Below are 15,408 nucleotides of genomic sequence, written 5' to 3'. Positions count from 1 at the left end.
TCGACTGTGAAAATTGGTGAAGCCTGAAGTTTCCTAAAAAGTTCTAATTCATTCCTGGGTTCATTGTCTTCGCTGGCCGTTGGGACTTCTCCTAGGGTTTAGAGTACTCTGCAGACTCACTGGACAGATTAGGATGGAGGAATTCCTCTCTCTTTCGATCTGCCCTTCCTTCTATACCCACAAATCTATGTTTGTTATGACTTTCTTGATCCTCACTTATAAGACAATACAAGAGGAAACCATGTGTGTGTGTATGTTTGAAATAGAAATGATACATTGCACAGATATAGTTCACCACGTTCTGGGATGGGTTGTCAGTGTTCAAATGGGGAGTCTAAAGAGTAGGAACAGATGCTTTTTTTCCTTAATGGCCCTTTCTCTCATTTAAAATCCTTCCATTTATTTCCCTAAGATTTAGCGATAACTTCAAACACTTTAACTAAATTACCCAGCAGCTTGGCAGCCATGAAAGAGGCAAATCTTTTTAGAAATCCTAGCAATCTGTTAGATCGTGGGTACTGTGATATAAAATCTGCGTGTTCCACGTACAAAAATTAAATCAGTGCAACGGATACGAGCACATAATGCAAATGGCACCATTTCCAAACGGAGGGTACATGACCTGCCTCTAAATATTGAATTTCTATGTTTTTTTCAGTCATTGACTTTCTAAATTTGGGCCAATTTATCCTCATTATCCCTAAGTAAACCTACTTTGATTTTTTTTAACAGTTATTTTATAATCAGATAGAGCCAGCCAGCCCTAATTCATGGATCCTGATGTTGCTAGGATACATGGCTTGGTATTTGATGAAAGTATATCACTTCAAAGGGGAAAACTTTCAAGTGTCCTAGAAAATGACACTCCCGTTTTCCACTGTGGAAGACAGGCCCAATCCTAGAGCTTCCTGAAAGCTCACAGACTGCAGGATTGGTCTCCCATGCTCTGAAATAAGCATCCTCTCTGGAGGGCTGTGCAATTGCTAAAACTAGTCAGGTTGGTCTTAAAGCAAAAGGAACACACGTATTTATAACAAAACACGTTGTCATGTTTGTTTTACAGTGAAGAGAAAAAAACCCAGAACCCCCAGATTTTATGTACTTTGAAAATATATTTAAAAACATTAAAAATTCTATATTTAAAACATATATTATATGTTAATTAGTACACTTAAATAGAACTTGTATTTACAATAGGCTTCTGATGCGATTAAGTTTTAATGCCAATTTTTCAAGAACATAATTATATAAATATACTAAAATACAATAAATATTTTTTGTTTGTTTGTTTTACATGGTGAATAATATCTTTACCATAGAGAGAACAAGGCCACAGACATTTACATTGTCAATGGGAATCACCATAAAAAAGCAACAGACCTGCTGCCATGCATGAAACACTTCTGCCACAAAGAGACCACAGCAAGACTTAAAAAAAACAAAACCAAACAAAACGGAACAAAAATGAACAGCAACAGAGAAAGATTTTAACAAAATCAACCTTAAGTCAACGTAAACCACCAAGCATGTGACTGTGATGTAGCTTATTGAATAAGAGACTGCCACTGACCACATGATTGCTGAATGCCTCCTACTCGGCCACTTAAGAGATCCGGCCTTTACAGTACACTTCCAGACTGGGATGGGGACCTCTTTGTTTTGTTTTAGAATTTTGTCCCTCGAAAGGAGGCTGTGAAAATTTATCAGACAGCAGATATTCCGAGTATTCATTACATATTAAAGATAATTACAAAGATAGTAGTTTCAAACAGCACAAAACAAACCTATACTACATAAGTTATTCCTTCTTTTAAAGACAGGTATTCAGGATGGTACCGTAAAAGATAGCCTCGTTCTAAATGTAAGACTGAACAAGTAGACATTATTTGCTGATGGTATCTTCATTCCCTGGGTCATGGTGGACAGCCTCTTTTGCTTATCCCTCACCCTACTAAGATGCAGCAAATTTCTTGAGGCTCTCTGATACTCAAGGACCCGGTCCAGGACATTTTCAGGTTTACAAGATGGGTTAAATGGGCACTCATTTCCACTGGGATCCATTTTACCTAGGACCACTATTTCAGGCTCCCAACTCGACTTCTCCTAACCCAAGATGGCAGAGGTAAGGCAGGGACCCTCTCCATGAACAGAGAGGATGGTCAGGAGGTGGCTGCAACCTTTACTGGGGAGCAAAACTTTGTCAGCTGTCCTGGCCTCTTCCACAGAGCAAGGCGCCTTCAAGCCTTTTTTGGTGTCCTGGATGGGCAGACACCATCCCAAAGTCTTGTCTCTGGACAAGATTTTCTATTGGTAGCCATGGTCATCCAACCTGAGTTTTGGGGCCTTTTCCTGTTCCCTTCCCCTTTACCAAAAGTTCTCAAAAGACAAAACCCTGGTTTCCTCAAGTCTAATTTCAAAGCAATAAGCGCTCATGTAGCAAAAATCTCCCATCTCATCGAATCCATTTCATGATCACAATGCCACTGTGTAGTTCCAAAAATGTTCCAGGCTAATCCAGCTTTATGCAAAATTACTCAGAGGTGGAGGGTGTAAATCGGCTTGAGCGCGGTCCTCCAGCGAGAACCTCTTAGCACGGTTAGATAATGTAGGCACTTAAAGCGTGAGGTCCAAGCAACTTGACACGTGTCATTCCAGAGCCACCCCTGAAGGGTCCTTCAGAGGCCTCCCTTGTGGAATGTCTCAAGTACCCTTCCCCACCCCACCTAGACCTCAGCATGGCCACTGAGAAATTCCTCCTGTACCACCTGGAAATGATAGGTCAGCTCCACACAGCCTCCAGACGGCTGTTCAGTCTCATTTCACTGGCAGTGTGGACTCCTGCTCTGATCTAGGTGTTTCTGGGTCTGTACAGAACTCTACCTTTTGCTTGCAAGACAGTTATATGCCTTACCATGATTTTTTTTTTAAGCCTTACAATGACTGACCCAAAGGTTTAGCCCTCATCTAAAAGAATTTTTATTTTTGAATTATCTTTTGTTTTTCTCTCATCAAAAAAAAAAAAAAAAAAAGAAAGAAAGAAATCACTGTTCTCCATGCTTATATGAGTGCCACGATGTGACGAAACATATCTACTCATTTGCAGCAGTTGTAAAATATTTCAGAGCGCGCAACTGATTTTTCTCCCTTAGAAAAAACAAAACAAGGAGGGGACCAGAGGGGGTGGGGGGGAAAGAATGTGCTCCGAGTGAGTAAATGGAGATCTTTCCGACCAAAGAATCTTCCCCCGACCAAGGCCCAGAGGGTGAGCAGGCGCCTAAGAGGTGCGTCATGGGAAGTGGAGTGAGCACATAGTTCGTTTGCCTTAATTTTTATTCTCTTTCCAGTCATCTGATTGATACGGCCGACATCTCTGCAACATACAAATGAATCTTTTATCAACCAGACTCTAGATGGAAGGAATTCTTTCCCCATTCCTACACCCTGTGGGAACTAAAAAAACAAAACAAAACAAAACAAAACAAAAAAAAACACAAAACAAACAAAAATATACCCCTCCCATCCCCCATCCCCTAAGCCAGTAAAGCGATGACAACAGCACCTTGACATTGTTTTAATTCCAACGCTATCAGAAGTTAAAAGCAGTAAAACAGATAGAGTACTAACAAGAACGAAGATACTTACTGTCTAAAATGTAAACGGAATGTTTTGGTTCAAATTTTTGTTAGGCTTTTTTTTTTCTTTCTTTCTTTTTTTGTTTGTTTTCTGAAAGAGGACAGTTTGTTATCAATTCACAATTAAAGCAGCATGCAATTTATTAGTAGTATTTTTTAAACTTTTTTTTTTTTTTAACGTTTTTCAATTCTTGGCAACGGCAACAAACCACAACATTATCGAGGAATGTAATGCAGACTTTTTAAAGTTGTGCGCAAAAAATGACTGTTTCCCTTCTGGTCATGGAAATGTCCAATAAATAGATCGTAGAACCACTGTACTGTATAAACTTCATTTATACATGCAGTTCATAAAATTATTTTTTTCTTAACTGAATAATTTACCCTGTTATGTATATATACAAATAGATCATTTTTGTCTCAATATAATCTATACAACATAAAGCCACTATCTTCCCCTCTTAATGGTCAATGTACATACACAGGAAGTGTCTATCCGTATGAACCGCCAGCCAATGCGCTTTTTGCTATCCATGGTGAGGGCCCGAACGTACGACTGGGTAGTTCGGCACTGGGAGTTCCAATGCCTCTTGTCTATGCCCCTGCAGCCCTCCTTTGTGTAACCCATGGGATTGCACTTGGTCTCGTAGAAGTACTGCTTCAGTTGGCCTTTCGAGACGGGGACTTTTTCGAGGACCGTGACCGTCCCGCCTGACATGTCCACTGCAGTCTTTTTATCCGCTGCCGTCACCCACTCGCTGATGCTGTCACACACGCTCAGCTCCCCGCGGCGGGCAGGGTCCGAGTGGCGCCGGACCCTCATGGACATGTTCGCAGCATCCAGGTAATTTTTGTATTCCTCGAGCAGGAAGAGGAGAGGAGGCTCCAAAGGCACTTGACTGCTCAGCATCACCCGGGACGTGTACATGTCCGCGTCCTTATTGTTTTCCTCACTGGGCCGAACTGTCTGGTCCTCGTCCAAGAGCTCTTCGATCACGTGTTCAACAGTGTCAGCCAACGACGACGTCAGGCCTCTTGAACCCGCCTTGGGCCCATTCACGCTCTCCAGAGTCCCATGGGTCCGCATACCTGGGTAGGCCAAGCTGCCTTGTCCTCGGACGTTGGCTTCTTTCATGGGGGCAGCCTTCATGCAACTGAAGTATGAAATAACCATAGTAAGGAAAAGGATGGTCATCACTCTTCTCACCTGGTGGAACTGTAGGGAGAAAGCAGAAACAGGACACAAGACTGTTTAGGGCTTTCTTTTGCTGGGATACGAAGCGGCCATCTGATTGTAATTCCAGGCCATTCTGCAGGGTCAAGGTTTCTGCTGTATTGGTGATAAACTCCAGCTGCACCAGACACAGGTTAATGTCAGTAGTGTGCTCGATGGGCTTTAATATAAACCAGGGCTGTGCAGCTTTGGCCCCAGGGTTTAGCATGTAAACCCGAGATTAGATGGCTCCTGAGCGAGTGAAAAAAAACTGTGGCTTCGAGTTTGCCTCTTTCCTCCCACTTGAGCAAGCTTTGTAAGTTTAATTTTTTAATGATCTCTGCTCAGGCTGTCACAGGAAGCACAACAGCAGAAATGTTACCAAGCAACAACTGCGAGGGTAATAGTCATCTTTTGCTCCCTCAAGTCGGCAACGTGGCCCTATGGCAGGAACGTGTGACAGGACCAGTAGTGGCTTGTGGGGTCTGAGGGGGCCTTTCTAGCTAGGGGCTATCCAGGCATGAACAACAAAACAAGTCAGGGAGCTATAAGGAGGCTCCCCATTGAGTCTCTTTCCTCCCATGGAGATAATCCATTAGAAGAGAAGAGGGAGTTCCTTGGTGGTCTAGCGGTTAGGATTCAGCACTTTCACTGCTCTGGCCCGGGTGTGATCCCTGGTCGGGGAACTGAGATCCGATATCCGGCAAGCCATGCGGTGAGGCCAAAAACAAACAAACAAAGAAAAACAAAGGAGAAAGATCGTTTCATCAGATCATCCAGTTCTACCGATAAGAAAACCAAAGGCCGAGGAGGACTTGCCTCCCGTCACGAAGCAAGTTTCTATTAGAACTCGGGGCTCCCAAGTCCAGCTTCAATATTTTTCTACTACACCTTGGGTGGTCGTAACGAAAATAAGTTTTGCTCGTTCCCAAACAGAAATAATTTTCTACACGCTGATTTTAATGACGTGTCTCTGCCTGGGGCTGATATCATGAAAGCAACGTGTCTGCTTAAGAGAGAACTGAAGAAGGTGGCATCAAAAAGCTCGAAGGCTATTTCAAGTGTCACATGAGCATCCACGTGTATCTCCACTAACTCCCTAAGCCCCTCACCCCTCGGCTTTTCTGGCTCTTGTGCAGACCCATCTAAGAGAGCGCAGCCTCTCTTTTTATTGGAATGTGACCTGTGTGCACGTGTTTGCGCAAGCTCTGAGTCGATCGTACCTTTAAAAAGCCGGGTGGCATTGTGCACATTTTGGTACAGGCAGCTGAGCTGGCGCTTCGTTCCGGGCTTTTGAAGTTTTCTGGGAAGTCCCTTAACAGTACGCTACAAAATTAATCTTTTCCTGTTTGCGAGAGAGTAGCTATACTCTAAATTTGGCTCTCCACCTACAAGCATGCTGTGGGAAGCCAATTAGAATGAGTGAAGAGCGAGGTGAAAACATACCTACAGACACAAGGTTCCCGTCGGATGGTGAAGGACTTCAGGATCACTTACCTGAGCCATCGCATCCCTGAGTAGCAATGAGAAGCATTCCCCCACCCGAGCCCAACACTCTAACTTTATTCCTACTTCTGAGCTCTGGAGCAAAGACTTACAAAAAGACACGCGCGTGCCACAGCTGTTACGCTGTGCCAGTCGGTAGGAAAGGGGACTGCTTTTCTGTCCATGAAGTGTCACTTGCCAGGAAGGTAACCTACCTCCAGTCAGTAGGTCATACTGCAGAAAGAGCTGAAACTCTGGGAGCGAGAACCCAATGTTTCCGCCCCCCACTTTGACCAGAGATCACATTTTCTACTACTACAAGACTTCATTACCATCCCCAATCACCAACCAACTTCCTTGCAGATTCACTCTTGCTTCTGCATGAGTAGCAAGCATGCTCAGAACTTCTTGGAGTACACAGTCTCAGATTAGGAGGACACACTGGTTTGAATAAAACACAGATATCCAGTCTGCTAATACCTGAACTTTTGTGAAGGTTCTGGATTCCACAGCATCAAAGAAATGGACCCTCCAAGGAGATTTCTATTCCCGGCAGCTGTATTTACACCACTGAATGAAAATCCTTTCTCCTAGTGTTCCCAGTCCAAATGAAAACAACACAAGGGGCACCTCAAATGCAGGTCGATGAAAAAAAGGCAAATTTAGAATATTTTACTGCTCCTCTCTATCACACTGGTAGACATTGGCTGTGATTAGCTATCTTTTAATACCATACTTCATGAAATCTAAGATACTATCCTTCTAAAGTACACCATTTTAGGTACCACTAGGATATAAAAAATGCAGCCAGTTAAACTATTGCTTTATCACTTAGAACAGAAAAGAGTCCTTTTAGACTTACGTGGACATATTTTATCATTGATAACTTCTGTGCACATGTAAAAAAGAAAATGAAGCAAAAGAAATTGGTTCAGGCAATGACGACTATGTACAACTGTTACAAAGCCAACGACAATAAAATGACACCAACTGTAAGACACAACCCAGTTTCAGAGATGTTATAAAAACGAATATGAAAATGTGCATCTGAGAATTAATGAAAAAGTTCAGTAAGTATTTACTAAGTGCCCACACTCACTGCTTAAAATGGCCCAAGGTACTGAGGCATTCTTAAACTACAGAGTTGGAAAATTATTTTATTATCACTATCATAGTAATGAGTCTTTTAATGATCCTTTTTTCTATACTTGGCTTAAAGAAGTTGACCCTGTAAAGTTACTGCTTTTCACTTGTCGCATTTATCTTTTTATTAAGAACTTTTTGGTTATAAAAATAGTTAGCACTTTAAGTATCATTTTCTCATCAGTTCCACAAGCAAATTTTTCAAAGGAACAAATGGCATCTGAGTAAATATGACTTGGCTTTCAACCTGAAGCCCAAACATGGGCATCCCTCAAAGCAGAACCTCTGCAGACATTCAGTAATTAAACTACCTGGTGATAGAGCCCAACCCCCCAACCCCCCAAGCCGCAGCCCCACCCAGCTGAGTGACCTTCTACAGTGCTAACTGCCTACTGGCTTATGAGGCCAATACTTCTTGTTGGAACAGTGTCACTTGCTAACTTTTCTGTTTCTGACAATGGTTTCTTGATACTTTGGACCACCCAGGCTGCAGGATAGAAATCTTGGAATCAATTCTGCCAATGTATTTCTTGTAGAGCTTTTAAATCCAGTCAGTGAAGAAGTCCTGCTCATTTTTCCTTTAAAATATTTCTCCTGTCCATCCTGTTTCTCCATTCCACTGCCACTGTCTCGGCTCAGCCCTCACCACCTCATTTTGACTGTAATGCCCCCAGCGCTGCCCACCTCACCGCACATCCCCCCCCCCCCCCCGCAATGTACATGACAGCCTTTCTGCTCCACTTAACTCTGATGACCTGACTAACCTCTCATCTTATGCTCCTATACAAAGGCCTGCAATGACTTTTTTGTTCCACCAGATCAAATCTAACCTCTTTTACCCCGTATTCAACACCCTCCAAAATCTGGCGTCACCTTACTTAGCTAACTTTCTCATGTTAACTCAGTGCTTCATCACCTCCCCTCTGATTGGGCCAGAGTCCTTGGAGCCCCATATATATTAGTGCCTGGAGGTAACTTGTTCCTTTCTTCTGGAAAATTCTTTTTTCTCTATCTAAATCTTGCTTATCCTTCAAGACTCAGTTCAACCATCAAATCACACATGCCACCTTCTCTAAACTACTCCAGCGCACACTGCCCTCCTTCGCCTCTAAAATTCCACATGACATCTCATTTAGTACTTGATTCCCTACTCACTGGTTAATTGGTAACAGCGTTTGCTAATTATGGTCAGTCTTCAATTGGATGATAAGCTCTCTGGATCATGGGTGATTCGCCCATAATGCTTAACACAGAATAATATAGTAGTAGACTCAGTCAAAACTTACTGATGGGTTTATTAAACCATGAGAAAACAGTGCTGATATCGTTTTCCCAGGAAGCCTTTCCATATGGCAAGCACCAGTGAACTCACTTAAATTATTCGGTCAAGTACAGGCTGTACTAAACCCAAATTATAAGCTCTGAAGTATTTGATAGATGGTAATTATCAGCCATGAGGAATCTCTTGAGTTTCTCTAATAGGGTTAAACCTACCTTGAGTATAATTTTTTAAAAGCAAATAACACTACAACACACTAACTGCCTCTACTACTTCCTTTGCTGCTCTGTTTCTAATAGAAGACTTGGAAAGGGGGCAGTAATAATAATTATAGCAAAATTTGGAACCTACAGTCTTTTAATGTTCTTGTCCTATTTACCTCTTCAATGAGTAATTTTATATACTGTATTAGGAAATCATAAAAGGTTAAGAACTTCCATGACAATTTTCTTATATGAAAGTTTCTTCAGGTGAGTATTACACAAGAGATAAAGAGGCTATGCAAAATTGCTAAGTAGCCTGTTAGTCTATACATCTATTTATACATTACAAAATTCACTGTTGTTAATTCTGTTCCAAGCCTTACAACAATCAACTCAACCACATGTATAAAATGCTAGGAAGGTTGTTTTTAGCCCCATTCTCAAAAAATTAAATATAGTGCACAGAGCTAAAAAGAAAATCAACGAAATAGAAATAAGGTTTACTTTTAAGCATGACTCACAAGTCTTAAACATTCAACCAAATGAATATCCATGACAGCAGCCTGTAGTAATAACTTATATTTTTCTAAAAGACTACAGAACATTCACAAGCATTGTCTAATTTGATTGCCACAAGGAGATAGGACAGGTATTATTATCCACATTATACAGATGAGACAATTACTGTTCAGATATCATAAAGCTAAAAGGTTCCCTGTCTCACTGTGCACATTTTTACCATCAGGACATGTTCTAAATATATATTTTTTAATTTAAAATATTTAACCACAGGGAAGAGAGAAGTGATGCTATGAACGGTGGTCAGAGAAGCAGCTTATAAAGTATGGACACAGTTTTCTGCAGTTGTGTGTATCTTACAGCCCAACTTTCTAAAGGCAGCACCATTAAGATGATATTCTGACCTTCAAGACCCTTCAACTTTATGGCTTGATTGCTTCAGCAGATGGAATTTCAGACAATTCAGTCCTCCTCTAAAAGAAAGCTTTGCAAAAATTTAGGCATGTTAGAGTCAAGTTTCCATGGCCAGAGCTAAGAAGGGGAACCAAACAATAATATGGATAATTTGGGCATACAGGGGGAAAAATACAAAGCTTTGTTTGTTCCCAGTCCCTTCGGGTTTTGTCTATGAGCATGTAGTCAAAGGAAACACAGTTTAAAGATCTAGTTGCTCACGTTAGACAGTCCTATAAGCAACAAGGATAATGGTAATGTTGGCAAAATTATCAATTAATATTTAATTCCTAACATACATGATGCAAATCTATTAGGAGCCCAATTTAATGAAATCTTGCAAGTCTAGGCTTATTTTTGTTTGTTCATTCATCAGACATGGATCTGTTTTCAAGCCTTACAGTCTAGGAGGGAGGTAGGTCATATATGTAAAGTAACTAAAAGATAAAGGTAGAAATGACTCAGAAAAGTATAGGTACCATTCTATAAGGAGAAAGAGGCTACTTCCACTTAGAGAAAGAAGACTGCTTTGTGAAGAAGATAGCAAAGGATAGAACAGATTTTAATGTATCCAGAAAAGACCCCAGTGGATGGACAGCAGCTTGGTTAAAGGCACGGAGGACATTTCTGGACAGAAGAGTTCTAGAGTGCTGAGGAATATGAGTGAATGATTGTTAGGCTTTGAAAGGCTCTGAGGGTGATGCTAAAGGGTCTGGACCCTGCTGTACAGGCACGGAAGAATCAACGAGAGTTTCTGAGTGGGAGGAATGCTTCAAGAAGCCCAGTTTATCACAATGTGTAGGAGAACCTGAAAGAATGATACATTGGAAGAGACAAGTCAATTAATTGATTTTATTCTTAGCAGCTGTTGAGCTTTGAAAGTAAATACTAAGGAGTTATGTAAGTGTGGAGTTGGTGTTAAGGGGCCTGGTCATAATTTTTAACTTATTCTATGTATGTATGTATGTATGTGTGTATGTATGTATTTTTAGGCTTAATTAAGTTGCCAAAAGCAAAGGGTTTAGAGAGAAGTGTGCAGAGCTGGGTGGTAACCATGAGCCATGTCTGTCTGGGCCAAAGGAACAGAATGGAGGGAGGTGGAGGGAAGGCGGGCATATAAACTCTCATTCCAATTATGATTACACTGAACTTGGATTCGACTGCTCAGCACTTTTAATTCAAAGATCTCCAAACGCTTTGCAAATATTAAGTAATTAAGACTCATAGGACCCTAGAGGTGCAGGTAACTATAATTATCCCCATTTCACACAGGAGGAAAGAGGACCAAAGTTTTTAATCAACTCATCCACTTCCCCTGGTTCCCCTAAAAGAACAAGGTCAGAACCTCAGATTCCAAAGGAAAACGAGGCCTTTACCTACAGGGACTAGTTTCTTCCATCCCTCTGCATTATTTTGTCTTGTTTTCCCATTAGGTATATATTGCTTAGCCAAGAAGACTGAAAAGAGAAACACCTCACATCCCTCAAAGAAAATAATGGGTAGTCGGAATCCACAAATACAACGGAGGGAAAAAAACTAGGGATCATTACAGAGGCTCACCTACTTACCTGAATGACCAATCAACTGAAACTAATAAATATTTTAGTAAATGATATCTGATAATGCATATGTTCCAAAGCTCTGAAGGAAGTCCCTTTAAAAATGTAGTTTTTAACCATAACATAGTTCATGACCAAGAGTATCTGATTACACTTCTTATAAAACACAGTCCTTCATACTACTCTCTGATCCCTGAGTATACTCACGGTGTTGTGACACTTGGAAACATTACTTAGCCTCACTAAGAACGCCAGAGAAATTGCTGGTTCTTAGTTCAAACCTGGAGTGATACATACATGTAAGTACCATGAAAACAAGGTGTATTTCCCTGAATCGTAAATTTGATAGACAAAATTACAGACATCTCTGACAGAAAGCCCTATAGCTCTGGCCCTCTATTCACTCCTTCTATTCCCCACCGCATTTCTGAAAAAAGGATTTTTTTCTATTGGTTGGAGACCTACCTTATCCAGGAGTAAAACCAGACCATAATCTCCATTAGGAGAGGGATTGGGCATTCTCTGAATTACCACAATTTGTACAGTACCTTGCACAAACTAGGTTCCCACACACATTAAATGACTCAGTTCCCCTCTGCAGTGGTAATATTTGCCTAGTATTTAGGAAGGTGCAATTAAAGTAAGAGCAGTAAGTCTTAAAGTGGCCTATAATGATGGAATGAATTTCGGAATAAGAGATTGGAAACGCCTGGCACAAGGACCAGGCCTGGGCAAAGAACACGCTCTACCTGGCATTTCAATCCCAGGCACAGCTGTCACCATGCAAAGGTCTACAGGTGCTTCCATCATTACTGCTCTGGGAAGCCTGCTGTTCTACCGGAACCAAGGTAGCATCCCAGAAAGCCAGAGGCATCCAGAGCTGGCAGTCTTATCCATTTATCCATGCTCTGCCCCCTTCCTTCACCTCCTCTACACAGAGAAATACTGCTCCGACAATGTACATCTCTAGCCCCTCCTAAAGAAGTCTCAAGCATACACAGGTCACTTGCCCATCAAATTAAGGAGACTGTCTAAAAATGCTTTTTAAATTATTGTTTTAAACTGCTAGTTGTTAGATTACAAGAACGAAATGGCAGTTAACATTCAATTAAAAAGCCTAATCTCTTTAATTAGGATTCTGTTTTCTTTAGAATTTCAGGTGGAATTTGTCATAATGAGCTAAAGTTCATATTTAACAATGTTCTGACTATTAAATTGCCAAAAAGCAAGGTATTATTTATCAAATTTCCACACAGGGTAGACAGTAACATTAATTAAGAAGACACTGTCTACCTGGTTCTGTGAAGTTTCAGTGACCCACAGTGTAAGGAAGGGCCTGAAAAAATTATCAAGAATCCATCACATTTAATGCTAGGTGTTGATCTCTACAAGTCCTGTGAAATCATGGGGAAAATTTTCCCGTAAAGGGAAAATGACTCTGGAAATAGTAAATAAGGAGATATAAACATCATTGTAACACAGGCATTTAAGTTACATTTAAACATACAGACTTTGAATTTATAGAAAAAATTTAAGTACAAAATTCATTTCATGCAACCTTAAATCTCCAACTTCAGATAACCTTTTGAGTGTTACATCTATAAATTAAGTGTATTAATGCAATTCCAATTTGTTACTAAGAATACTACAACAGAAGGAGAAACTTGTGGAGCCTGAAATAAGTTTTAGGAAAGGTAGGTATGGGATAAATGTCCATGGGCAGAAATTAAATGAAGCCTTGCTTCTCAAAGTGGGATCCATGGGTCAGTAGCATTAGCAAAACCTGGGAGCTAATAAGAAAAGCAAAATCTTGGCTTCCCCTCCTCCAAACCATCACAGCATCCACTCATTCAGAATCTGCATTTCAACAAGACTCATAAACTTCAAGGTGATTCATATACTTATTAAAGTTGAGAAGCACTGGACTAAGTGATAAAACCAAATGGCGGTTAACATTCAATTAAAAAGCGGTGCCTGCTTAAGACACGGAAACGGCAGGGTTAACATCAACTTAGGTAACCTCCTTGGTTCAACTTGTTTTATTGGGACATTTATTATGTGGCAAAATAGTTCTGCTTTTGTAATGTTAAGTAAAATCTGGGTTCCCTTTATGTCAACTGGCTTTTCCACTGTTGTGTTCATACCGTAAAGTGCAGGATACCTATAAACGTGACAGGCTGAGTGAGAATTTATAGAGTACTACTGATCTAAATCTGGACTTCCACTCAATCACTAAATTTTATCTCAATGCTACAAGGCACGTGAAAGCATAACGGGACTCCCTGATCATTAGAACCCTAACATCACTCACTTGATCAGAATGATACTGGAAAGGATGTGATCAGTTAGATCAGCTAGTAGATTTCCAGGCACATTAATATTACTTTCAGCCGGATGTCCCTGATCCTCCCGAGTTCTTTCTGTTGTGAATTGGTGAAACAGACAGAGGCAGAAAGAACTGACTCACCCACTCAATGGAGATTTCTTATTTCTCTGCTGTCCTAAAGCTAGCAGATCCAGCTACCTCCTACCAAGTACTATGAACTTAAAACAGAAAACAAAAAACTCACAAAATAAAACAACAACGGGGAATTCCCTGGTGGTCCAGCAGTTAGGACTCCACACTTTCACTGCTGAGGACCCGGATTCAATCCCTGGTCGGGGAACTAAGATCCTGCAAGCCCCACGGCATGGCCAAAAGAAACAAAAACAAAAACAAAACAAAACAAACAAAAAACAACAACAGCAGCAAACAACCAAACCCTAAAGTATATTAGCGTACGTATCAAGCATCAAAGTCCCCTCTCCAACCCAAATCCATCTGTATTTCAATAAGGCACCCAGCAGCAACCTGATTTCTCAGTTGAGTACCAACGTCTGGGATCATTTGCTTCAAGACTGAAGCACCGTGGGATAGGGAGGGTGGGAGGGAGGGTGACAAAAGAGGGAAGAGTTATGGGAACATATGTATATGTATAACTGATTCACTTTGTTGTAAAGGAGAAACTAACCCACTATTGTAAAACAGTTATACTCAAATAAAGATGTTAAAAAAAAAAAAAAAAAAAAAGACTGAAGCACCTTAAATGGTTTTTAAAACATGTTAGATTTCCAAAGAAAAGTAAAAACTTTGAGTTGAACAACATTATCAGGGAGTCGATGGGGTAGGGTAATTTCATAAACAGAACTGCTAGAGACTGGTCCAGTCTTTAGGCTTTTTACAAAGAACTAAAAAAGATGGCTAGTTTCCAAATCCCAAGAAGTCACCAAGTTCACCGGTACAAATGCAAGTGACTCACACTGGGAACCCTGATATCGTGGCTGTTACATCATTGGCAAATGGGTGGGTGAGATGAGGCTGAGATGCCACAAAACCCTATTTTCCCAGGCAGTATCCACCTTGAGCCCCACACAGTACAGATGTCAACAAAGCTAAGGGACTGCCTCTCCAAGTCACAAACAAGGTGCACCTACTAACAGGGGCTGTTGTGAAAGCACAGTAGAACGCGGCCTTCCAAGTTCCTGGATCCAGGAAGGAGCACGCTCTGTCTAAAAAAAAATGCAAGGGTGACACAACTGCATTCTTTGTCCCTAAGGGGAGAACATGCACTAATTCAAACCAGAGGAAAAAGAAAATCCACCTTTAAGAAGTCTGCCACAATGTGGAGACTGGGAATATGCCAGAACAATTACAATCGGAAAAAAAAAAGGCAAAGGAAGAAAGTTAAAACCCGTCTGTCCTATTTCAGTCTCTTTTCAGAACCGGCAATGTCAAATCGACAGGTTGCTTTCAGAGTGCTGCTGGACACTCTTGAGTTCCTGCCAGGAGGTGCCGCGGGGATTCTGACAGCTGTGAGCCAACACCCACCAGACACCTTCCCCATACAAACGCATTCTTAACAGACCCCAGAGCTGCGGTAGA

General features: G+C 41.1%; 1 protein-coding gene across 5 annotated transcripts in view; it reads right to left on the bottom strand.

The window, feature by feature from the left end:
* Positions 1-1,102: 1,102 nt before the first annotated feature.
* Positions 1,103-15,408, bottom strand: part of BDNF (brain derived neurotrophic factor) — a 57,477-nt gene continuing 43,171 nt past the window's right edge. For all 5 annotated transcript variants that reach the window (XM_067038074.1, XM_067038076.1, XM_067038075.1 and 2 more), the window contains exon 2: positions 1,103-4,848. In XM_067038074.1, coding sequence (XP_066894175.1) covers positions 4,081-4,848 — 768 coding nt within the window. In that variant the 3' untranslated portion in view covers positions 1,103-4,080. The remainder of the gene's footprint in view (positions 4,849-15,408) is intronic.

Source organism: Kogia breviceps, chromosome 7 (genome assembly GCF_026419965.1).
Source record: "Kogia breviceps isolate mKogBre1 chromosome 7, mKogBre1 haplotype 1, whole genome shotgun sequence".
Taxonomy (NCBI): domain Eukaryota; kingdom Metazoa; phylum Chordata; class Mammalia; order Artiodactyla; family Physeteridae; genus Kogia; species Kogia breviceps.
This window is presented reverse-complemented; position numbering and strand designations above follow the sequence as displayed.